Genomic DNA, 27,112 nt, shown 5'->3' with positions numbered 1-27,112 from the left:
TGATAGTGAGACCATACATTGGCAAAAAAAGGCAGAGCACCCAGGGGGTAAAGTACTGCCCTGAAATATATTTTGTGGGATCACCACGGGCAGCTTTTCCTGTATTTAGTGATATTGTTCAGGAAAGGAATTTCTGATGAGAAGATAGCCGACTAATTTTACGGAGTTGCATGCTAGAGCGTAAGTAGAGTAGCATAGCATAGCACGTTTCAGAGGTATATCCAGGGGCAGCATGATTTATGCCAATAAAGTTCCCTCCCAATTCTGGAGAAAGCATAACAAACTGGCTATGTGCATGACCCGGATATGTACAGCTCTTTGCTCCATTTGCATTTAGAATAAGGGTGGAGATCAATTTCCATATGAAACAAAATCTAATTTATCCTAGATTGGTGGAAGAGTAACAGACAGGGAAATTCCATAACAATCACCTTTATTTTTCAAAGAATGACGAGGTGAGATATACAATTTCAGATCCTTATCTGCTCACTAAGTTTGATCCTGAAAGAATTTAATTCTGTTTGAGGTTTCTTCATTTTCTGCAACATGAACACTGAGTTCTTTTGTGTCACAACAATTCAATGAACTGAAGCAATACAAAAACCTGTGAACATGCTTGATCAAAGGCAAAAGTATAATGGGTACTCTCTTATGAACATTATTTCCTCTTGCAGCAATTTGGGGTGGAAGGGAATGTTTGCCTGCAGCTGGAGGAAAAAAGCAATAGTATGAAAGAGAAAAATGTAAAAAGTAGAGCAATGATCCACCCTCCTGGTTAAGCAAGAATTTGCAAATCATAGATCTTGACAATCACATAGCCTGATCACCTGCCTAGAAGTAGAGGCTCCATCACCTGATTTCTAAGTTTTATTGTGATCCTTTAGAGCAGGGCTATCACACTCCTGGCCCGCGGGCTGGCCATGCCTGGTTTAGCAAAGGGAAAAGAAGTCCCAAGACATCATGTGACGCTGCCATGACACTATGAGTTTGACACCCCTGCTTTAGAAACTGCTAGAGCTAGAAAGTAATTCCTTTAGAATGGTCCTAGTTGCTCAGCCTATCATGATCATTTGACTCGTGGTTAGGCAACCTGAGATCATTGGGCTGCTGGTGACCACATCCCTGCAGTGTTATAAAAATGGCCTCCTCATTTCTGTAATGCTTTAGGTGAGCCAAGTCTCATTAGAATGGCACATGAGGTCAACATAAATCTGAATGCATGACTTTGTCCATAATGTAGCTTACTTGTTCAACACTTTTAACTTATTTTAACCTCTTGCCTCCTCTTAATTTTTTTTATTTTTTTTTTAAACTTTATATACAGCATATTGTTTTATATATCAATATTTTATTGTACACCACCCAAGTTGTTCTTTGAGGGAGATGGGCATTACAGAAATGTGAAAAACAAACAAACAAACAAATAAGATTAAAATAGCAATTTCAGAAATATGAGAAAGGAAAAAAAGGGAGGGAGGGAGGGAGGGAGGGAGGGAGGAAGGAAGGAAGGAGGAAGGAAGGAAGGAAGGAAGGAAGGAAGGAAGGAAGGAAGGAAGGAAGGAAGGAGCATCTTACCGAGGTCCCAGTTCATCCTCACAGCGCCAAGTGAATTCCCCAAAGCTTTCATAGTGCTGATTGTAGTGATATAGGACCCGATGAAGACTTGGGGAGCCCAAATCCAGTAAGGTATTATAAGCTGTTTGTTGCTCTTTTCCACTAGTGTAGCCATTAAAGAGGTTGTAGATCTTATCAGCTATTTCTGGATTCGGGGGGAAAGGGGTGAATAAAATATGGATGTACAGTATAAGGTTTCTGTACATGGTTCTGGTTAATAAATGATAAATTTTCTCAAACACCTTTTAGTGAGGCTAGGTGTGGCAGTCACTAGGTCTATTCATGCAAGGTGAAGAGAAACATTTGGTTTATTATCTGCATTACAACCAGTGGTGGGATTCAATTTTTTTTTTACTACCGGTTCTGTGGGCGTGGCTTGGTGGGCGTGGCAGGGGAAGGATACTGTAAAATCTCCAGTCAGAGGTGGTATTTGCCGGTTCTCCAAACTACTCAAAATTTCTGCTACTGGTTCTCCAGAACTGGTCAGAAGTTGCTGAATACCACCTCTGAGTACAACCCGATGTAATAACTTAATGAACCAATATAAATAGCAGTAAGCTGAACATTAGATGAACTCTCAGATTTCTCTCAGCCAAACTAGGAGAAACAATTTTTTTCAGAGCCTAACTACAATTGATGCATAATCAGTTTTTAGCCTATGTGCTCACAAGCCATCTGCTTCATCAAAACTTTTTGGGCCCTAATACATCCAATTGCTGAACCTAAGGTTCAGAGAGGAAACTTCTAGAAGTTACACTGAGATAAAATTAAGAGATCAAAGATCCACAGAATGAGAAAAAAGTGAAAGGCTGAGGCTAAATTGTCACTGAGAAGGCAAATACAAGTCTGGCCAATAGTACATCAACATGCAGAACTTTAGAAGAAAACAACTCATAATTGGAAAAGGACAACAAAAAAAATCTTAGACAAGATGTCTAAGATTACTCAGATGTCCTGGCTTCTCTATGTTCATGTCAGGGATCGTATGATATTTTTACATTACAGACAAAAGTGTGAAAGGGATCATGTGACTTCCATGGAAAAGATCTGAAGTTCTTTCCAGCACTTTCAAGTGTCCGAACCCCATCTTGTGGTTGAGACAAGACTTTTCAGAACTGTTCAGGAAGTAATCAGGCTCTTCAACCTTCCTAAATTCTGGAACTTACACTTTTCCAGAGGAAAATGCTGAGCATTTGGGATTGACTGAAACAAAACGTACTCTGCTCTTCAAATTGAAAAGCAGGTACCTTGTCCTTACATTTTTCATCTTTCCCACTGCTTCATCTTACACACCTAGATACCAGGGAGGGTGCCACATAAAGGGAACTTTTTTTGGAAAGCCAACAGCAAGCACTAAGCAGCTCTCCTGAGAAGGAAAGCACTCTAAGGTGAGTAAACTCAGCTTTTGAGAGAGTTGGTTTCAGACTTCTAAGTTTTCCTGGCTGTTTTGAATGGTGAAAGACTGAAAGGAAAAGGTGAGAGGCATTCTAACAAGTTAAACTGACATTTAGTCCACAATATAACAAAGGGTCAACCAAAGGTATATAATGGTTCTTTGGCACTATTCAGCAACCTGTAAAAAATAAGGCTTCCTGTGGAAATAGAAAGCCTGCCCTAATAAGCAGCACTAAGAAAAGAGAGAGAGAGAGAGAGAGAGAGAGAGAAAATAAAAGTAAGGGAATCAGGATAACAAAGATAACAAAAGAAGGTATTTTAAGAAATGTTGAGAAATTACACAAATCAAATCAATGGATACTGATGGTGTCTATCTTTACATTCCTTTAAAGTATTAACATATTATTCAAAATAGAGCTCAGGGCTAAAAGCTAGAAAGTAGCTAGTGTGACTTCCATTTTTAAATGGAGAGGCCCCCAAAATGTAAGTTTTTCTGCTTAGCATCTCTTCTGGGCAAATTGATAATGGGAAAAACAGGTAAAGCAAGCCTTGCTGAAGAAAACCGAGTGGATTCTGCAAAGGTATAGCAGTTACTGAGATAAGAGGACCTGTCATTTTCTGAATTACTAACTAGTTAAAAAAAGAGAAAGCAAAAAGTAGAAACAAGTGGGAAATTCTCAATGGAGGAAAGTAACTAAGGAAGTCTTTAAAGATCTATACAGAGATTTGTGTTTGCTCAACTGATCAAGTTTGTGGATGTTACCAACTACGGAGCTTAAGTACCTGTTGTCTTTCCTTTCTTTTCTTTTCCTTTCCTTTCCTTCCCTTTCCCTCCCCTCTCCTCTGTCTTCCTTCCTCTTCTTCCCTTCTTTTTGCAAATACCCACCAGCTGATTCAGCTGCTCATAGAATATGCTTATAATTTCTACTTCATTAATTCACTGTATTAAAAACACTTGATGTCAATTAATATATACATAGTCATTTCTTCTATTCTTCTTTTAGAGCTGAAAATAAATGGGTATTTCTGCAAAAATAATAAAGAAGTATTAAAGCCTTCCCATTCTGAGGAACAAAATTTTCCAAAGGAATTACATTTCTTCCTATTCAAAGAATTCAGTGTATTCGTAATTTTGTTACATATGTAAAAGCATTTCGCTCTGTTGCCTTGGGAAATGATCAAATTCACTATATGTCACTAGATTCAAAAAAGCAAACATTTTCATAGACTTTTTAAAAAAATAATTACATAAGATCCAATATAGCTCTAATATTTGTGGGTGGAAGAATAAGCTTGTCACCTGAAGAACAATTTTGTTTAAAATAAGCCACTGTTCTTCTAAGTGAAGGCTGTTTTGTTTGTGCTTTTGTGTTTCCTATTGATGGAAAGTTGTATAAAGTTACCTTGGGCCTTGATATCATCCACGACTGGACAAGGAGTCTTCACTGTCACATCACTTGACCTTGAGCGCCTGCCAGTGTTATCCACACCCCAAAGTGTGAACCTGAAAATAGAACAGAAAAATATAACCAGATGTATGTTGTAAAGATTAGCACCTAGTATTATCACCTTGGGAACTTGGGAATGACCTTGGGGAAGGAGTGGGGGGAGGGGAGAAGCTGCCTAGGAAACAATCAGAAAAGAGAGGCAAGAGCCCCCAGTGGTTTAATGGTCAGAGGGAAAAAAAAACATTAAAAGGACCTACCCTAATGGATCAAGCAGTTAAAAGTGGCAGCAGGAAGTTTTGTAATTTCAGATGTGCAAAATTCTGTTAGCCTTACAATAAAGTCGATTCAGCTCATCTACTCGTGTTTCTGGTTTGGTTTACCCAGGAAGGCTTACCCGTAGATTTACTTAGAATTAATGCCTTTATTTTATTGTATGGTATTTCACAAATATTCCTCAATACATGCAATGTTAAGGTATTTTGCTTCCTTCTGTTTTAGGCAAATTTAAGTGTTCTTCTCCTTTAATTGTATCTTTAATTTCAAAATCTTATTTCAAATTCACCTAGAAGTTTATCCATTTGTAACTTTCCAGAATCAATGTTATGGTACCTCTTGCTGTTTATTCCCCCAAAATATTTTTAAATCCTTAAACTTATATTTAAAATTCCTTTCATTATGGATTGAAGAAAACTGGAGCTTTCCTAACCTTGTTGATCCAAAAATTCCTAATAACTGAAAGGCAGTTAACAAGCCATTTCCATAAGTGATTAGAAAAGGAAGCAGACAAACGCATTGTCCTTAAAGGTGCTGACAACAGTCTGAGCAAAGATGACCTTCCCTCAACTCCCAGAATGTTAAACCCACTAGAGATCATGGTCTTGCAGTCTCCTCATGAGGAACAACTGTCTGGGAGCATTTGTGGGTAATCTCAAGTCTCTCCTTGTTTAGAGAGAGGAATTACAAAGAGATGGACTAGTTCTTTATTTCATTGCAGTCGTTACTAAAAGCAGAGCCATCTTCAGTTTGCTGCTTTCTTTCTGGGAAGTGGTAAGCTAGGAAAATCAATAAAACCTCCATTGCTCAATCTTAAGACTTTAAAACACCTTGCCAACAAGATAAGCAAAGATTCACAATAAATCTGATGAAGAGTTTGTTAGATGTATTCCTCCTGCTCAAAATAAGTGATGAAAAGTTTTCCCCACCCCCCACAAAGCTTATAAGGTATGCCGAAGGCTATTATTTTATCAGCTCAGAGGACAAAAAAATAAGGGGGGGGGGGGGAAGAAATCTATTATTGGCATCATAACTTACATATACATAGTGTCAGATTCCAGGCAACGGATTATCAAGGAAATGGTTGTAGATAACTTGTCAGGCACCTGGGCTGGCATAGCACAAGGCGATTTGGCTCCAGAGATTATGTCATCCACAAAACTCAGCACCATCTCTAGGGAAATAGGCAAGACAGCCATTATGTGATAAAACTGGTAGGAAAAGGAGCAGGGACCACAGTGGAAGCGGTGAAGGTAAAGCCATGTTAATCTACAGTAGCCCAAAATCAGGAGGCGTCAGATAGCACTTTTTACGACAAAGAATTTATATCAAAAGACCTAAGCCTTTGCAATAGACATAGAAATGAGCTACAGGTAATAAAAGCTTGTGTCTTTCAATGAAATGTATTAGTCATAAAAATGCTACTAAATTCCTCTGATTTTGAGGAAAAGGAAGTGTGACCATGAGTTGATAGGTAAATAGTGCTTGATACTGACACAGTACTTCTTAATTAATTAAAGTATTTCATTTTTTTCTGCCCCTTTTAACAATAATCAGGATGACATTTCTCCTATGATCCTACATTCTTTCTTATTATCTTGCAAAAATATTGTTTAACAAGTTTCTTGGCTTTTCTCTTCTCTGTATACATGCCTCTTCTAAGTTTAGATCATGGCAGCTTCAGCCCAGTCCCGTTCTCATAGTTCATTGGGCAATTAATTCCCCAAAACGGGACATCACAACCATGAGGATCCTAACTCAGAGGTCAGAACAGATCCAACTAGTGTTTTCTGCAAAAACAGATTCAGAGGTGGTATTCAGCAGGTTCCAAACAGTTCTGAAGAATCGGTAGCAGAGATTTGGAGTAGTTCTGAGAACCAGCAAATCCCACCTCTGACTGGAGATTTGACAGTATCCTTCCCCTGACACGCCCACCAAGCCACGCCCACAGGACTGGTAGTAAAAAAAAATTGAAACCCACCACTGAACAGAACGCAACCTGGGAAATTTAGGGTATGCTGAACATATTTCCAGGTATCAGTAAGTAAAGGGGACGGAGTCTATTCATTTGGATTAGTCCACTGGGCTAATCCTGAATAATTACAACTTTATTGTAATGTTATATTTTTCCACTGAAATTATACACAGATATGAGAAAAGAGTCTGCATTTTCCATCATTTGCATTTAGCTCCCTACTAAGCAGTAAGATTTAAATTGAGATGGATGTTTGACGAAAGAAACGGAAACAGAAAGAAAACAAAAAAGCCCTCAGAGCTTGAATATGTCAGTAGTTTATTTCCTTAATGTTATTTGAAGGTCAGTCTGATACTAGTGGGACAGAAATTGATTTTAATGAAATCTTTTAATTGGAACTGTTCTAGATACAATTTGGTAAATATTTCTGTGTTTAATTTATGTTTACCGCCAAAGAAATAAAGGGAGACTAGTATAGGTCTATTTCAAACTATATAGCTCTCGTCAGCTAGCCATAACCTTCTGGGATTCGAACCTGGGCTGCTTACATATTAGGCAGTTGTATTAACCTCTAAGCTGAAGGGCAAAAGTGGAAGCAGTATGCTCCATCCCATATTTGCGTAGATAAGGTTGCCCTGATAAAAAACACTTAATCTCTCCCCTGGTATAGCTGACAAAGGTGGGAGAGCCTGTGGCTTAAAGGTTAATACATTTACCTAATATGCAAGCAGCCCGTTAGGCTAGCTAAGGAGAGCTAAATAGATCTATACTAGCCTCCCTTTATTTCTTTGTCAGTAAACATAAATTTAACACAAAAATAGTTTGTCATGAAAGTGACTGCCTACGAAGGCTCCTGGACTGGGGCTGAAAGGTGAAAGCAGAGGTAGTATGTTCTGTTCCATATTTGGGGAGACCAGGTTGCCCTGATAAAAACCACTTAATTTGGTGAACAAGTTCTCTTCTTTCATTTCTTAAGTTTTGATCATCCTCCAAAAGGATCGGCTGCACTCACCAGTTTCCACCTTCGAATGGTCCAAGCGGTCCGTGATCTTCTCCTGGCGGATGAGGTAATCAACAATCTGCACTCCAATTGGTGGCTCCGAGTGCTCCCATTCCAGCACTACCAGAGAACTGCTAGGCTCATGAACTGTGGACAACCTTAACCTTCAGAGGCAAGAGTGCAAAACAGAGATCAGGGGAAGAGCTTTACGCAAGAAAATTAGATTTATTTTGGGACAAGTCGTGTGTATACAGGAGGAAGGGACTCAATTTAACTAGAATAAAACCACACTGCTAATAGTTAATCTAGAATGAAATGCAAAGTGGTTTTTAAACTGAACATGGATAAAGGCTGAGACAAGCACATTACATGGTGCAAACTGACATTATCGCAAGCAATGACAGAATATTAAAATCCATGTGGAACATTTCTGGTAAGAGTCGTGTCTAATAGCTTGTTTCAGTGTGTTGAGACATTTTTTTCGGTAAATTAATTAATTTTAGCTGACTTCAACTGATTGTAGATAGATTAGCCCACAATCAATTTCATGGAGCTTTGATGCACAAGTGGAAATTTGAAACATCTTATAATGTCATCTGAAATCAAAATATCTTTTCCATTGTTGAATGTTATGCTTTTTTTAATAATAGCAGTAATTTATCAGTACGATGCAGATAATATTCATCTTCAGTTTGAAACACCAGAAAATCAGTTTTTCAACATAGACCTTGCCTTTGGGGAAGAAATTTAGCACATTCTCCTGAATTCTTCCAAAATAGGCTGGCATTTGACTAAAATAGCTGTCAGAAATTAACGTGAGACAAGATTTATCTTTTCCAGTTTAATTTCTCCCTGCCTGGCTGCCCTGCAACTGAAAAGGGTACAGTGACCCATTTAAACAGTAGTCACTCACTCTCTTTTATTTATATTAAAATGATATTTCCTGGCTTTACAATCCATTTTGTTCTCAGCTTTTTAAGGAGCAAGCCATTTTTTTGTTTGGAATGCTGGATTATGCCACACAAACACATGTCCCCCCCTTCCCCCCATGAAATCCTTAAGTAAGTAGCTCAAGTTATGAAAGTAGTAGACACCAGAACACTGCTGTAATAGAGATACAGTGAAATTATTCACCTATAAGACACCCTGGGTTATATACACTGCTTTTGTTCCAACAAATTGATGTGGTTTCCCTATAACAATTTCAGTATGATAGTGCAGTCGAAGTGTGGTTTAGAACTGAAAAGATTCAGGTTCAAATCTACTCTTCATTATAGAAACTCATGGGGTGATTTTGGGCCAATCTACTTCCCAAGATTATTGTGGGAAAATACAGAAGAGTGGAGGGTTGAAACTGCATAAGGAGCAGCGAGAAAGTGTTTAAGAATGAGAGAAACTTCCAACATCATGTTTGGCTCTACAAAACAAACTCTGTGTGATGAGCCCCCTTCCTCCCTCCTTTTAATTCAGCCCCTCAGTGGAAGCACTGGCTTCAAGGGACAAGAAAAACTACTTTTCCTTCTCTCTTTAAATTCAGTGCTCCTGGTGGAAGGGCTGATTTTAAAGGATGAAGGGAAGTGCATATGCCAATCTGGGGTGAGGTGCTTCTTCCAGGCAATGCTTGTTACTCCGATGCAAGGGAATACACAACAGAGATGAATCTGAGGGAAATGGGCAGTTAAGAAATATGAATTATAAATAAATAAATAAAATGCAAACGCACGTTGTTTGAGTCTATCTGTTCAAGCAGGGATCTGAATACGTCAGTTTTCCTCCCATAGCCAAACATCTGATTTGATTCTTCTTCTATTGCTAAATTGTTTTAAATTGCTTGTCTCCAGAAGTTGTGGGTGTTCCATCAATGGAGGTTGGTCCAAGAGATTGGACAGCTGAAATAGTATACAGTCTGCTAGTTGAGCAGGGAGTTGGACTAGAAGACCCCTAGGGTCCCTACCAACTCTGCTATTCTTTTAAATTATGGAGTAGCTCAGATCTCAAAATTCCAGTTTCATGGAAGATTTGGATCTTTATATTTGATCAACTAGCGGAGGATAAGTTTTTATTGCTTTCTATGTTTTTTAAAAAATAGATAATTTGGTATCATGGGCATCTGGCTAGAAACTGGGAACCTCTGAGTTTTAATCCTGCCTTGGGAACAAAGCCAGATGGGTCATTGAGGGCCTGTCATTCTCTCTCAGCCTTAGGAAAGAGGCAAGGGCAAACCAATTTTGAAAAACATTGCCAAGAAAACTACAGGGCCTAATCCAGGCAGTTGCTGGGCATCAAATTTGACTCAAAGGCACATTCCCACTAACAATAATTTAAAAATAAGTATTTATTTGGTATTAAATAACAGATAACAGATAATTAGAGTTGGAAGGGATCATCTAGTCCGACCCCCTGCCCAAGCAGGAGACCCTACACCATGTCAGCCTTCAAGATTTTCTCCCTTTGCTTTGCATCTTTTGGCTGTCATAAGCAATGGGGGGAGGAGGGGGGAAATGGTTATGGGAAGTGAGCTGAAGGTGTTACAAACCAGAACTGTATAAGCTGGGGGGTACATTCTTGCTTAGGTTTCTATCCTATGCTATGCACAGCTGCAATCCTTTATCAAACTATGTCAAGGTCAACGGACAGAAGCTTCATCACCACCTGGAGATGCCCACATGATGATATACACAACTTTTAATTGGATGAGCCAATTGAACTATTGGGGGTGGGAATGTTGCCATTACTTTGTATATGTGATTTACGTGCCCATTTTCTCAGATTCAGAATTCTTTTGTTGCTACCACTTGATTTCCAGTAAAAGATATCTTTTCTCTGATTAAAGGAGTCTAAGTATTTCTTTCTTGGGTTTTGAATGGAGCATCAGCTGACACACCATTTCTAACAGATGGGAGACCAATCTCTTCTTGAAAGTCTCAAGTGATGGCGCTCCCATAACATCCAAAGGCAAGCTGTTCCATTGGTTGACTCTTCTCACTTTCAGAAAGTTTCTCCTTATTTCCAGGTTAAATCTCTCCTTGTTCAGTTTCCACCCATTATTCCTTGTCTGGCCTTCAGGTGTCTTGGAAAATAGCTTGACCCCTTCCTCTTTGTAGCAGCCCCTCAAATATTGGAAGACTGCTATCATGTCTCCCCTGGTCCTTCTCTTCACTAGACTAGCCATGCCCAATTTCTATAACTGTTCTTCATATGTTTTAGTCTCCAGTCCCAGTTTCCAGTATTTATGGGTCTGTAAATACTGGAAGTATTTACATTTACAACATTAATCAACATCTTTCAATGGCATTTTCAATCTCAGAGATACCTATTCTATTTGACAGGATCATTAAATCCCAAGCCCAAAAAGCCCAGGTAATCAGGAATACTTGTAATCAATAAACCAGAGGCCCTCATTTTGCCTCAACAGTTGGGAAATGTTTTGATGTCAATGCCAAAAACCTCACTAAAACTTAGATTATACAACAAAATGTCTTTCAGATTTATTAGACCCTTCTGCATTTGTACAGAAAGGCAACAAGTAAATCATTTTATCCATTGGTATGATGATGAGCTTCAGGGTTAATAGGCCATAGTGTAATTATTTGTTATCCTGTTGGTGATGAAACATCAGGATACCAAATAATTACACCATGGCCTATTAGTCCAGAAACTCATCACTACTGGATTAATGCTGGGTGTGAAAGCCTGCATTATTATGTAGTAAATCACTGTATTGTTGGAGATGCAATCAGACTAAAACTTGATTTTAATACATAAATTTGCAATATCTTAAAGTTACTATGTTTTTGGGAAGAAATGATTACATATATTGATTATAAAATAAAGTTTAATATTCCTCACTCGTGCATACTTTAAAACTATACAGCTAATAAATTAATACATGAAAACTGATAGCTTGAAAGTGAAAATAATCCCATATTATTGCCAAAAGATAAGTTCTTCAACATTGGAAAGATAAATGTATGGCCTCAATTATTTGTTGGATTGTAGATCTTGTATTACTTGCATTCCATGAGCATGTTGCTAATAGATATAGATTATGGTTAATTCCAATGAAATACGGTGAACTTTTGCTGAAACTGTTATATTAAAAAAAGTTCATCTGTATACTTCTGTACATGCAGGAGAAGCCCTTAAATGTACAATTTATTTTGTTATACAATGGCAGTGCTTTTATCTTTTTTTGTTATTGTTTATATTTCCTTCTTCTCTTTCTCCTCATCCTTCTCCCCCCTCTTTCTTCTTGTTTTTTCCTTCCCTCCCTGTTGTATTTTATATTAACAAATAAAACTACTGTATTCCTAGCAGAACCAGGAGAAGATAGGAGAGAACATTTTGGCTATAGAGCGAACATTTTGGCTATCTGCCTTCTGTAGCGGTTAAAATAAAAAAGGGCAAGAGAACTGTAGCATTGTAAACCATGAATTCTGTTCAGTCTCCTTCTTCATGTAATCAGAATTATTTAATTTTCTCACAGAAATTAGTCTCCTGTCAATTTCTTTGGATATGGTTTCATCCTGCTTAAGCAGCAAGATGGCACTGAGATAAAGGCTCCATCACATCCTTCATAAGCAGTAAGAAGATCCCAGCACCAGAGCAAGGATGGCGAACCCTTAAAGTGCAAACTCCTAAGACTGGCCAGCAAGTGAAGGTTTTCAGTAGCTGAAGAAAAGTAGATATTCATTTATTAATTTTTATCCTGCTTTTCACTCTTAAGCTGGTGATCCAAACAATTAGTCACTTCTTGATTTGTATACTGCTGACCAGCAAGACCTTTAATGTCATCTGCATTAAGCACCCAGTTGTTTTTCTTTCCTGTGTTTATGATAGATACAAAAAACAAAGGAAGGACTTGAGCAGCATTCTTCAATGTCAAATCTAGAAATTTTTAATCTCAAGCAGAAAGATGTTATCTTGGCCCCAGATTTATCCATTGAAAAAAAAGTTCTAAGTTCCTCTATCTACAGTAAGGTCTTCTAACTAACTTGGCAGCGTTCCTACACCAGAAGTACTAAAAATGTAAGATCTGTTCCTCCACAGTATCAAGTTGTTTTCAATGTACAATCTGTCTGGGCTATAACCTCTACTTCAATAATAGTTTTGCTTTGCAAGGTTCAAAAAATGCCAAGGTACTATTCAACCCTATTAATGTCAAGGGTATGTCATATTCTGGCATTTCATCTGCAAAACACACTCCTTACAGACTGGGAGTCTTTTAGATAATCTTCAGCCTGCTGTGAGCGAAGTCAATGGCAGAGTTCCTGCTTTCCACTCAGAAAGTTCCAGGTTGAAGTTATGGCTACTCCTAATACAGACTTCATGGTGGAAGCCTTAATAACTGCTATAAGCCACAAAACTGAGTTAGATGGACCAGGGTTCGAATAAAGCTTTTTTCATGTCCCTGCATGCAACTGAATGGTACTTATAGAAGGAAAATGGAATGGTCTGCTTTACTAGTAAACATATTCACTGTGATACATATATCCTACTATCATAAGATATAGAGAAATTAATAATATTTCACAGAAAGCATGGGTTTTATTTCCTACACAGCTTTATAAAGCCACTGCCCTTTGCAGAACATATTTAATGGCAATTTTTTTAAAATTTCTTTTGGGCATTGTGGAGCATTAATATTTAATAAGATTTGAAATCTATAATACTTCTGTAGATAAGAAAAATCTCCAGTTGTAGCTCTAAAAAGTTTCTGAAAACAACATACAGTTGAAAGTAAGAGGATTTTAAGACATCACACTTCCCAAAGTTTATCTGACTGATAACCATCTCAAACTCTGACTTGCCACCCATTCTGGTTCCTTATAGCCAATATATTTCCTGGCTATTTCCATTCATTTCCCACTCAACACTCCTGTCTATCAGGGAACAAGAAAGCCATTGATCATGTCTTCTTCCTCTGGAAATGCAGGTGTTCCAGGTGGCTCTGAAACTTTGATTAGCGGGAGCTACGCTATTTGTTGCAAAGAAGAACGCTTAATATAACCACGTTTCCCTAGAGGACATTTAGCATGATCTTAAGTCTGAAAGTTTGAAGTTGTACACCTACACAGGGTGTGGGACTGGTGCACAGGCTGGAAGTCCATCTGCACCAAATGCACTTGAGTCACATCGACACCAGTCCTCAATGACATCTCCACTGCCTGAGCACCACAGGGAACTCATGGTGGCCTCTTGCAGCAGCTAGAAGGAGAGAAAGAAAAGCACAGAAAGACATAAGGAATATGTGGGGGGAAAAAAATCCTCATCAAGATCAGCCCTGAAACTTACTCTTCATGTTTATAGAATGAGAGAGTCAGCACAGGGCCGTCTTAACAGCATTATGGGCCCCGGGCAAAGCAGTGTACTGGGGCCCCTACAACAATTACTCACAGAAATAAAAATGTAAATGGTCGATAAAATTAAACATATATTTATTTTATTGGGACTTACAACAAAATCCGTGTTGAAACATAAAAACATGCTATGCAGCAGCAACTAATCAGCATGATAAACATTTGAACAATACACGAGGCTCGAAAAACACAATAATACTCAGTAAGCCATACAGTTGCTGTACTTATATGATACAAGGTGCATTGAAGGGTTAACATAGACAGATTAGTATGGAGCCCCTATGCTTGTGGAGTCCATGGGCAAGTGCCCATCAGACCCTGAGTCAGGAAGGGAAAAATACCCCTCCTCCTTTTTATTTCTCACTATGATGGTGGGGATATGTCTTACAAGAAAAATTTCTGGTTTGGGCAGTAATGATAGTGTTCCTAGAGGCTCCGTTGGACTATTTTTCCTATTTACTTCAATAATAACCGAATGATTTTGCAATCTGCGGCATAAATTGATCAAAAAAGCCAAAAACCGGACAGTTAAAGAGGAAGAAAACATCACCTGCTGTTGCACAGATGCTGACAATTCAAGGTGAATAAATAGAAAAAGAAAGGAGGACCAAGTCATTGTGAAATTTGCCATCCACTTTAATTCCCCTGTTTGCACTTTAAATGTTTACAGCATCTGACTCATTTGCATAGGAATAAATTGCTACATAGCAGATCAGTCTCACTGGGCATATTGAGCTTGCTCTAACCTGAGTCATCGCTTTTTCAACACATCTGCTCTTTGCTGCAATTCTTTCTAAATGTGTTTATAATACTTTTCCTTATTTTCAATATTGCCACCATATATCACAACGATTTTTAAGTCATCCCAATATTGTTTCCACATTATTGAAAGTATGTGGTGGTGTACCAAAGGCTACATAATTAGTTTTCATTTTTCATTTCATTGTATTTATGAACCCAGACCAATAAAATACAAATACATAATTTAAAACATGGGGGGAGGGGGACATGAAACAATAAAGAAAAGAGGATCTGACTCAACCTCCGTATCCGAGCAAACACGCATACAGTTATTATGTGAGACAAGCATATTTGCTTATAATCTCAATAATACACTTATTATTACATAATTAGTTCATGGTTGATCTAAGAGATGTGCAAGAAATATCTTTGTTCTTTATTCACCACGCAGATTTCTATGCAAGTAGACCACCGTGGGCCTGCTATGGTGAATATCAATGTATCCAAAAAAATTAGCCATAGTGTTGTACATATGTTCTTTAGCATAGACTGGCAGCAGAAAAAGTACATGAGAAGGACAGGAAAGGAAGATTTGGCTCTTAGTAGACATGGCAGAGAAGCTTGGTATTATGGACATGGTTTCACTTCCTGGCTTCTTCTTGTGGATGGGAGGGAGGGTATCTTTCTAACTCTTGGGGACTTGAAAGCAGACTTCATTACATCAAGTACTTTGGATAGTCCTGTGAGCTGCTACATAAAGTTTTGAAGACTCTGGGCCTGTCTCAAAGCAATATGTACATTTGTATGCATATGGAATATTACCAGCTGTATTATTTTCTACCCAGACAGAGAATCTGTACAAGCAGATATTCCTATTTCCATTTTGTCTGTACCATGGTTAGAAAACCTGCACATTTTCAAAGGTAACAAATTACTGCAGTTCTGCAAACAGGATCAATATATGGGAACTCCAAAATACAAGGAGATTGAGGAACATTCATTAAATATCCCTATGCTGAATCTTAAATATCTCACATTTTATGCTGTTTTGAGTCATTATGCTTTTAAAAAGAAAGCCAGAAATGTCATGGCATGCCTTACTGCATGTTTTTTCTCTCTCTTCTAACTCTTCTTTTCCCCCTTGCAAACCATCTAATTAATTTCAAAATTTGAGCTTCTCAGAAAACGTCATGGAATATTTATTTCTTTTTATCTGAGACTCTACTGGAACTAAAATCCTTCTTTTCATCACTATGAAATCACTCACCTTCTGAGTCTGATTATTGATGACCAACTCATAGATGGGGGCTGCTTTTGTGACTTCTAGGAGGATGGGTTCAGCCACGGCATCTGGGCTAGAGCTCACATGACATAAAGGACAGGAGGAGGGGCAGTGGCCCCTGCTTTGGCACTCCATGCGCACCCCAGCTGCCATACGTTTGGTCCCGGATTCTGACAAACTGACAATGTACTCCGGAAAAGTGAGGACCCTGGGATCTCGCTCACGCTCTTCAGATTCATCTGATGGGGAATTACCTGCAACATATACCACTGGATAAAGTCAGGAATCAATGAGGAAGCAGCAACCAACTTTTCTTACAGAGCCCTGCCAATCCAAGAGAAACGGCACGTATAAGGGTGTGTGAGTATTCTCAGGAAAACTGATGTGGTTTTCAAATTAGGCTTCACCCTATATTTTGAGCTTCTAGTTGTTTTGTTGGTTTGTAATAACAAATTTTCTGTTATGCCCTTCCTCCTAATTTAGGAGCTGTACTTGGTTAATGATACTTGTAATCTTCTGTTACATATCATTGGTTCACATTTTTCTGGTATTATTGGAGCTATTTTTAAAAGTATCAGCTTATTTTCCTTCCCACCAGAGTAAAACACATGTAATTATCTCAGCCTTTCCTCATGTTACTAACTTTCCAAAATCTTTGTATATCACCAAATTCCTCCTTAAATTGATTCCTTTTTATAAAAAAAATAAGTTATTTCCTTACAGATTTTGGAAAGCAATCTATAAGCAGTTTATGAACATGTACCGTCAATTCAAAATTAAATGGCCAAGGCTATATCATCTCATCCTAAAAGAATATTCTTTGCTGAGTAATTTCTGATTTCTCTTTACTTACCTTTAAAAATAAATTCAAAGTAAAAACGAGTTTTACAAACAGTATACTCCAGACAGTACTCATTCTCTGTTAATAAGATTTTCTCATTCTCTGTGGAACTGGATTTTAACATCGTATCTTTTTAATGTGATAGCAAACTACACACACTACAAACTACACAGAGAGGCATGATTTCCTAAATCAAAGATGGTAGAAACACAACACTCTTTAAATAGACCTCATGTTTCCACTTTAGCTCCTGTTTACACATGTAGTTAAATCTGCATTCCTCACGATCCAATCAGAGCTGAAGAAGCTTCTTGGATGAGAAGTGAAATGTTTTCAAAGAAAAAGACAAACAAAACATAAAACATAAGAGCATAAAACCTCTTTTCTGAAAGCTACTTATTGAATTTTAACAAGGCAAATAAAACATTGTTTTATACAGCATAGTTCTAAATTATCACATTTCCATATAAACACATGCATATCTTTTTCCGGTTTCTCATTGTTTCTCCCTTTGCTTTTATTCAATTATATTTCTTTTCTATATTTATCTATTCTATATGTTTTTATTCATTATACTTATATTTTCATCTGTCTTATTTGTCAATTTCATTATTCTCTTCTAACATTCCTCCAAGGTTTTATTAATTCTCAATCAGACATGAACAAACAAAACACAAAACATAGAAACATAAAACTTCTTTTTAGAAAGTGGCTTAACCCCGGGTTACATCTTTTTGTACAGACATAAATCAAATTCATGCTCACCTTGTATACTATTACATATCTTATTTACCATTCTATATTTTCTATATAACTTCTCCCCTCTTTTCACTCTCTTAATTCTATTTTATTTATTTCATCTTGATTTAAATCATTACACTTGTATCTTTTGTCCGTTCTTTTCCAATTATCTATTTATCTCTTCTCTTTAACACAAAATTTCTCCTGTAATCACTAATTGAAGTATGACGCCTTACTATCTTTCCCCTAAATTTAACACTTAAAATAATACATAATTTCCATTCTGATTCTGCTTAGTACATTCTACATACTGTAGAATACTGCATTTTAAAATAAGAAATAATAAATTTATAATATAATTAAATATATAATTTCCATTCTAATTCTGCTTAATACATTCTACGTACTACATTTTAAAATAAGAAAATAAAAAGATAATAAGTTTATAATAACATTAAAACAATTGCAAATTAAACTCTATCATTAAATCTTAAACATTTTACACATTCCCTTTAATATTTTATTAAATATTGAACTCTATCATTAAATCTTAAGCATTTTAATATGTTATTAGATCATATAATATTCCAATTTCTATTTCAAATACAAATACTACAATACAATCTTATGTACTTTGCAGAGTCTTTTTTTTAAATTGTATTTTACCCTTTGTCTCTGAAAAAAATCTGTTTTTTTACATCTTGTTTCAAGCCTTTGTGACTTCTTTTCCCTTTTTCCCTTCCTTTCTTGTCCAATCTGGCCTTTTTACCCCCCCATCTCTTGATCTTCTTAGCTTCCCCTCTCTGTTGTATTCCTCTTTTCTGTTGCTTTCTGACATTGTATCGATTTTTCACTTTATTTTTCTCTTTCTTGGTTGTTTTTTTAAGTCTTAAATTCTCCATTTTCCTTCCCCTCTTCTTCCTTGGCTAAAATTATTTGTCCATTAAAGATGGCTTCTTCTTCTTCATCCCAATTTTCTTGTTGTTGTATTTCCTGGTAGGAAGAAATCGCCATTTCTAAGAAGTGAAAAACAGATCCAGAAGAGCCCTTGCCCTCTTGCTCCTCTCCTTTTAATTTTTTAAATTCCATTTTCAATTCTTCCACAGATAATGCCATTGTAAGATTCCCCCTCCCTTTTTTAAACAACCCAAATGTTTTTAGTCTTAAAATAGTTTCCAAAAGTCCCAAAGTCATCAAGCAATCCAAAGAAACGCAAAATGTTTCATTTAGCACCTTCTTCCTTTTACATTTTCTCCTCCTGGGGCAGTATCGATTACAAAATTCCAAAAATATTTTTTGAAATCTTACTGCAGTTAATCTCTGATCTTATAAACTCCAAGCCGTCTCCTCCAGAAAAATCTTAATATACGTTTTTTTTTTTTACCTCTCCCTTCCCACTTATAGCAAAAAGCTTTTAATTTTTACCTTCTGTGCCAAAGCAGGTTTTTCCATTGTCCATTTGCTATCTCCCTAGGGATGGAGAGTGAACTTTCCCTTTTACACTTTCATTCGCCACTTTGATAATCTTCTTAGGAAACAATGTATCCTTCAAAAAGTTAAATTTCCAGGGTATTTGGATATATCTTAATGTCCCGGTTCAGCCCAAAACTTTCACTTTCTCAAACTTCCTCCTGCACGATCTTATCCGACTGAAGGCTTCTTTGTGGTGGCCACTGCTGACCGCTGCTCCACCGCCTTGGGAAAAAGGACTCTAGCCGGCTGACGAAAGGGGTTGCGATATCCCCAGACCCCTGCCCGGATCTCCTCTATCTTCCGTTACCTCTACAGGGTAACGATAGCCTCCAAATCCAGCTGGATCAGGGGCACTTCAGCAGCAAGTGCCGCAGGAACCGCGCATGATCACAGATTCCTGCTGCTGCCGAAGCCTTGCAACCGGAAGTTCCGAAAGTCCTGTTGTTTCTTGAAAAAGCACCTTTGGGACAAGCATGACCTGAATGACTGAGAATCTCCATAGATATGCAGTTAAATCCTTCCCAATTGGCAAGAAAGCAAACATGTAAGCTAGAGATCAAAAGGGAGGAATTTCGCACCCATTTTTCTGGTCAGCCTGAGAAAGAGAAAAGTTGTGAAGATGGAATATCTGCTGCAAACAACTGCATCCAATATCTACAGAAATGAGAGATGTACTTTAAAAAAATGACCAATAAACAGGTCTGCTTTTAAAGTGAACTTGGAAGGAAAGCTAGAAAAAACTGGGGAAATAGATGGAATGTAGTCCAGGAGGAAGCGCTTTCCAGGAAAAAGAAAAAAACTCAGTCCAGATATTTTGTGTGAGAGAAAGAGGGTGAAGACAGCCCCTCCCTAACAGTTCTCAGATAATATAGTAAAAGCAGACAGTAAAGTGCTTAATCTGTCCAAGATTCTATCTATAAGTGTGGAAACGTTAAGGAAATCAATTTGGAATAAGGATCTCAGTCTTTGGATCTGACAGGAACCTTCTATGTAAGCCAAATGTATAAAGAAACAAATGCACTCATATTCTAAATGATCCAAATTTAGATTATATAAAATTTGCTCATGAGTGGAAGGCATTAAAGAAGCCAAAGAGTTGGAGGGAAAAAAATAACAACTGAACTTGTCAATGACTTATTAGCTGGAGAGGAAACTAAAGTGAAGCAGGGCATGGTCTGGAGAAGTGTGCTGAAGGGAAAGACAAGATGCTCTGGGAACTGTCTACCCAATGTGGATGACCTTGATGGAAGTCAACAAAGATGGAAAGTGACAGGATTACCAGTAAAAAAAACAACAACCTCAGCTGCCAGCCTGACTCTCAGAGGGAAAAATGCTATCAAAATCTGTAAGGCCTCAACTTCCTGAAAGCACCATGGAAAGTTGAACCCTTGCTGGCTTTTGCTGACTAGCAAGATAGCTTTTGTGTGGGAAATTGTTAATGCATGCTGGATCCAAACCAGCGTAATCTCCCCTGACCAAAGGAGAGATCACCGAGATTGTTTATGTGACTACAGATAGCTGCTCCTCATGAGTAGACAATAGAAACTGCTATTTTTATGGTTAATTTATATATGCAGAGGCTGAGAGTTGGGACAGTATCAAACACACACTTGCAAAGCAGCCTTTGCAGACATTAAGCTTGACTGAACTTTTTATCTTAAGCATTTTTGGGGATTTTTTATTATTTTTATTTTTCCATATTAGAGAAATGAAGATCCTTAGAGACTGGCAAGGTTTTACTGTATTCATCGGGTGAGTGACTGCCTGTTTAAAAGATGATGATCTAAATTTGACTTTAAAAGTTTTAAAAATATATGATTTTTTTTTTTACTATGCAGTAAAAAGGTGCTTAGTGGATGGGTTTTGGAAAGTTAATAACAGATTAAGAGGCCAAGGGATTTGGGATTATAGTTTTGAATTATTTAGAAGATATATTCTAATGGGAAAATGGAGATTGCTTTCAGCTTTTTTTTTTAATGGTAAGGAGATCTTGAAGGCTGGATAGTAGAGCTAGAGGAGAGAAAAATGGAGCAGAAATCCTCAGTGCAAACTTTTGAATACTTTTCACTCAAGTTTTTGAACAGAATGGATCAAATGCTTGACAAAACCAACAAAACCATAATCTTCTTGGATGAAAAGGGTGAACTTAAATCAATACAAAATCTAGAGGAACAAGGTATAAAGATGAATTGGTTTTCATATGTGCAAATACACTCAAGGTATGATGAAGATTCTAAAACAGAGGGATTTTATGATAAACAGACTGATCTAGATAAGATTTTGACAGGTACTGATGAAAAGGTGATTAAAAAATTATATGGTTATTTACTGGGAATTAAGCTAGAGGAAGAACAAGTTAAAGAAACTATGATTGTTTGGGGGAAGAATTTTGGATATGGGATTGATTTAGAGAAATGGCAAAAACTATGGTCGCAAAATTATAAAATGACAATGTCAACAGCTTATAAAGAAAATTTGTATAAGATGTTTTACAGGTGGCACTTTCCCCCGACAAGGATAGCAAGAATGTTCAAGAATAAATCTAAAAAATGCTGGAAATGTCATCAGATACCTGGCTCATATTACCATATGTGGTGGACTTGTGAGGATGCTAGAAAATATTGGACTAAAATCCGCATGTGTTTGGAAAAAATGACAAAGAAATACATAGATTTGAAACCTGAGTTTTTTTTATTGGGAATCTTACCAGATACATACAGTAAAGACTTGAAATATCTGATTGTAAATGTATTAACAGCGGCTAGGATTGTATTTGCTAAAAATTGGAAAAATGAGAAAGTTACCATTGCAGGAAGAAATTATCAAGAAAATATTGGAATGTGCTGAGATGAGTAGATTGACATTTGAAATTAGAGAGCAAGAGGATAAACAATTCTATAAAATTTGGGACCTTTTCTATCAATGGTTGGATGATAATATATAATAATAGAATATTTGGAATGTTAGATAAAAAGAAATATCTTTTCTTTTTCTTTTTCTTTGTTACTTGACATCATATCTATAAAGTGTTTTTAGGATAGATCTGGTATAAGATTTGTTATAGAATAAACTACCTAAATTATAGTTATCTCATAAAGTATGAATGAATAAAATTATAGTCAAATGATTTTCTAATAGTGATACTAGGATATATAAGTTTGGATTGATAATACGAGTTATTATGTAATGTAACTGTAATTGAGACTACGAAATGAATGCACAAAACTGATGAACCAACCGACACACTGCTTGTATATATGTATGGAAGAGAGCTGATGTTTTTATGTTTTGTTTGTTTTGTTTGTTTTTAAAAAATCAATAAAATTGTTTTCAAAAAACAAACAAACCCCATAATCTTCTGATGAAGATTAGGCTTTATTTAGAAATTGTGCTGTTAAAATTGTTTTTACCTCCTGGGATGAATCAGGAAGTTAACTTCTTTTTTCTTTGTACTTCCCCTTTTCCCTTGGCTTTTCATGTTTCACCCCCATTTGTGTTTGTATTTTTCTGTTTATTTTTTGTAGTTTCTATTGATTTTTATTCTTTTCATTTATATTTCTTAATAAAGTTATTTGAAAAAAAGAACCCGTAAGCCCTTACTTAATTGTCAATTAAAAACTATGTAGAGACTAGAAATAGAACAATTCAGTCAACATGATCAAGTAGTGAAAAAGGAAAACACATAATATTCAAAAATACAGAAAAAAAATCACTCTCCAGTTCAGAATGGCAAAAATCTTTAATCCATTATTTTGAACTTGGGCTGGAAGATGTGGGAAAGCCTGAGTTTGCTAAGGAACATGACTTGGATATCAAAATGAGATAATGAAGATGGAAAAAACAAAACAGAATTTTACACCGAGTTTCCATTAAATCTTGAGAACCAAATATACTAGAGTCCCCATCATAGAGACATTTGAAATAAAAAATGGAATTTCTGTTCAATATTAGCCACCATAACAGAATTACAGAAGTATTTTATTTAACTTTGATTTCTAAAAATAGAATCTAAGAAGGATTCAGCATTATAGGTAAATTAACTTAATGTCTGTCCTATACCAATTCATGGAAATTGTTATTAAGAATAACAATTTACATATTAACACTAAGAGTAACTGGCATCCCAGATGCAACAATAACTGTTTCTACCAGCCTTTTCACATCCCTGGGCAGTTGTAAGTATTTCAAAAAACAAGATTATATAAACAGATTATAGTTGAACTTTCTAAATTCTACATTAAACAGCAATCATAGCTACTTAGTTTCCTGGACTACCAGTGGGTGCCCTGGGTTGACCGCTCGGCAGCCTGATGCGGTGGCAGGGTTCTCCCTGCCAAGCCTCAGGAAAAGCACTGGCGAACATAATCCTACCAATAGTTCGAACTTTACATCTTTTGACGCAAACAGTCATCTGGTGTTACAGTCAAAACAGGTGGCCCTCATCAATAATCCCATTAATGGCAACTTACCTCACTGGGGTTCAACACAGCTGGTGAGGAGCCATATATTACAGTTATTGGGGCTAAAAGCTGATGATTTGAAGAAGGTTGAACTTTTACCCTCTCCTGAATACTGCACTAGAGTGCTACTCAGTTTTGACAACTCTAACACCCCAAAACTATTTTTCAGAAGAGGATCCCTGTTAAGATCCTTTGGCATTCTGCCAAGAAGAGTCTTCAAAGATATGTCGATTAAGCCATTCTTGAGTAATTAACAATTTGTGAGTGGCAGGAGATTTATTGCCCCCAAAAGATCCTCAGCAGCACATATTAATGTGCCAACCTTGAATGCCATCTCGGATACTACATCATGTACTAATTATACATCTATTCCTGCAAAACCTCCAGTTGGTGCTCTCTCAGATGGTAGCCTGACTGTTCCTCCTACAACTGGTCAAATCAACCCCTCGCAGCGAGTAACATCTTACCAGGAAGCTTCCCTTGACTTGATCAGCTGGGAAGAAATGGCCCCAAAGGAAGCAACACCACCCCAGGGCACCCATAGTAAATAAGCTCCAGGTCAGTGCCTCCGGTATTCCATCTATTTATGAGACTGACTTATGACAAGGCAATTTCTGGAACCAGGAGGAGACACAGCTCTTTGACTCCTTTTGTGCGCTTCCACAACCAGATAGGGCCCAAATCATAAAGAGTCTGGATGCAGTTAAATCCAAACTCTGGAGTCTTTCGCTACCTGATAAGGATTCCCTTGGACTCCAGGGAGTCTATAATGATTTACCAACAGAAGCTCCCTTGGCGTTCTCTCCAGAATGTCTAATTCATAAATTTGAAGAGCCAGGGCTACTTCAAACTCCGTCTGTTGATGCTGCTGAATACTTGCCAACTAAGCAATCAATTAATACCACACGTACGAAGTGGAGTGTGTTTAGAGCCCTACAACCCCATGAACAAGGCTCGCCTCCCCTCCCTCCTTCCCTGCCTTTGCCTCCTAAGAGGATGACCTTGCCACTTAACAATGGGTGTATCTTTTCGGATCCGAAGGGCGCTCTGGGAAAAATTAATCACACAGAATGACTATTAAATCTGGCAAAAAAAAACCCTGCACACTTGAGTGCCTTTCATGGAACATAGCAGGTTGGGGGAGAAGGTGTGGTACCACAGAATTCGCCAACTATATTCACTCATTTGATGTGGTCTTGCTTCAGGAGACCTGGGTATGTGATAAGATATTCCTTACAGGGTTTATGGTCATTTCCTTGGCCGCCACCAGACAATCTATGACAGGAAGGCCTAAGGATGGTCTAGCTTGCTTGGTCTCTACTTCTTTGAAAGTGGAGACAGTGGAGCTTCCCCGCTGTGGCTCTTTAGCTATGGCACTCCTAATTAAGAGAGGATGCAGCAAACTGTTAGTGTTCAACGTTTATCTTCCCGATGATGAGGCAAGCTGATACTAAGGCTCAATGGGGTGTGCTGGAGAATTACATTACTTGTATGGAAACTAAAATTCCCAGTGCTGCACATCCTTATAGGGGGCGACTTTAATGCCCGATTGGGAGGCCAAGTTCCCCCATCGATTGATGTACTCTACTCCCAAGAAACCCTCCAAGCCATAGGACACCTGATTTCAGCCAGACATTCTAAGGATGAATTAACAAATTTTGCTGGCATTCAGTTAGCCCTTTTAGCAGCCCAACACAATAAGATAATTCTTAATGGGAGTACCCTAGGTGATCTAGCTGGTGAGTTTACTTTTAGTTCCTCATGTGGAAGTAGTGTTATTGATTTTGTGCTGGTATCCCAGCTTCTTAGAAAGACAGTCCATGCCTTACAGAGAGAGACCACTACCCCCCACCCCAGTTACAATAATTGGGCTTTCCTCAAATATACATCTCCCTAGGGGTCCCCAGATATTAGATCCCTATGTGGCCTCATATACAAGGAGGATCAAATGGTCTTCTAATACTGAAAGAAAGTTCCATTCCTTTTTATCATCTCCGGAGTGTCTCAGCCTATATAATCAGGCCCTAACAAATAGTGGCCCAGGGACAATCTCGGCTTTTGAATCACTAATTAATAGTGTTCAAAGGGAGCTAGGAGCCGTCCATAGGCTGAGTGGTCCATATCATTCAAGAAGTAATTCTTGGTTTGACAAATAGTGTCTGATGCTCAGGAACCAGATTAATCGGGTTTACCTGCTCTATTGTAATCGAGGGAATAAATGCCCACCAGAGGACTACTATCACTTGAAGCGGGAGTATAAAGGACTAATTGCTAAGAAAAAGAAAGCTAAAGAGAGAGAGAAGTGGGATCTACTTCTCCTCTCCATCCAGAGAAGAACATTCGATTATTTTGGCAAATTGTTGCCAGCTCCTTGCCAGGTCATCAAGAACTCCCTCTCTGCTGTATTTCCAACAGAGATTGGGAAAACCATTTCTTGGCAATTTTCCAGGCGTCAACAAGTTCGACCATGCTTGGGCCACAGCTGCCTCCTGCAGCTCTTGACTGGCAACCTGTGACTCATGCTGAGATTACCGAGCTTATCTCCAAACTCAAGTCAGGCAAAGCCCCTGGCCTTGATGCTATACCCCCTGATGTGCTAAAATCCAATCCCGAGTGGTGGATTCCTCTCTTAGCAAGACTCTTCATGCATATCAATACCTCTGGCAGGATCCCTACCTCCTGGAGCTTAGCAATTATTGTTCCAGTTTTTAAACGAGGAAATAGGAACAATCCAGCTGACTATCGCCCCATAAGCCAGCTCCCCATCATTGGAAAATTGTATGCTAAATATCTCCAATGCAGACTCCTCATTTGGGTTGAGGAGTCCAATATTATTGGTGCTGAACAGATTGGGTTTAAAGTGGGCTGTGCCACACTGGACCACTGCTTTGCCTTAGCGCACTTGGTCGATAAATATACTACCATACCAGGTGGCAAACTTTTTAATGCTTTTATTGACTAAAGTCAGCATTTGACTCAGTCCCTAGGGGACTGTTGTGGTCAAAACTGCTCAAAAGTTCTATCAATAGACGTCTTCTGTTCCTAATTAGATCCTTGTACAACCAGACCTCTAGTCAGGTCAGGTGTGATCTGCAGGGAGAATTTTCAAATCCTATCCCGATTAAGAACGGAGTAAGGAAGGGTTGTGTTCTGGCTCCTCATTTGTTTAATTTATTCTTACCTGACTTGGCCTTTTACATTGGACGTATTGAGTCCCACGCCCCAAAGTTATCAACTACGAAGATCCCGCTTCTCAATTTAGGGTAGTCCAATGGCTTGTGGACATTGACTTGCAATATCTACGAGCCAGAGCTAACAAAACTTGCTCCCCTCTGATCGTCAGCCAATTTAATAATTACAGACTGAGGATGGCTTCCCATTTTTACACTCTAACCATTCCCAAGTATAGAAGAGCTTTCTCCCTAGCTCGCTTTAATGTCTTGCCCTCAGCACTACTGGATGGGCGATTTAAGAGGCTCCCAATTAACGAGCGGCTATGCCCCTGTGACA

At 37.9% G+C, this 27,112-nt stretch overlaps 1 protein-coding gene across 3 annotated transcripts in view; it reads right to left on the bottom strand.

Moving 5' to 3' along the window:
* Positions 1-27,112, bottom strand: part of ASTN1 (astrotactin 1) — a 285,838-nt gene that overhangs the window by 4,539 nt on the left and 254,187 nt on the right. For all 3 annotated transcript variants that reach the window (XR_015743019.1, XM_087930474.1, XM_087930475.1), the window contains exons 17-22: positions 16,073-16,341; positions 13,779-13,912; positions 7,718-7,869; positions 5,769-5,904; positions 4,413-4,513; positions 1,576-1,759 (exon numbers count right to left, since the gene is read on the bottom strand). Coding sequence is in view for 2 of the 3 variants with exons in the window: in XM_087930474.1 (XP_087786600.1) it covers positions 1,576-1,759; positions 4,413-4,513; positions 5,769-5,904; positions 7,718-7,869; positions 13,779-13,912; positions 16,073-16,341 (976 nt within the window). In the remaining variant the exon portion in view is untranslated. The remainder of the gene's footprint in view (positions 1-1,575; positions 1,760-4,412; positions 4,514-5,768; positions 5,905-7,717; positions 7,870-13,778; positions 13,913-16,072; positions 16,342-27,112) is intronic.

Source organism: Pseudonaja textilis, chromosome 3 (assembly GCF_049901715.1).
Source record: "Pseudonaja textilis isolate UNSWEBS1 chromosome 3, rPseTex1.2, whole genome shotgun sequence".
Lineage (NCBI taxonomy): Eukaryota > Metazoa > Chordata > Lepidosauria > Squamata > Elapidae > Pseudonaja > Pseudonaja textilis.
This window is presented reverse-complemented; position numbering and strand designations above follow the sequence as displayed.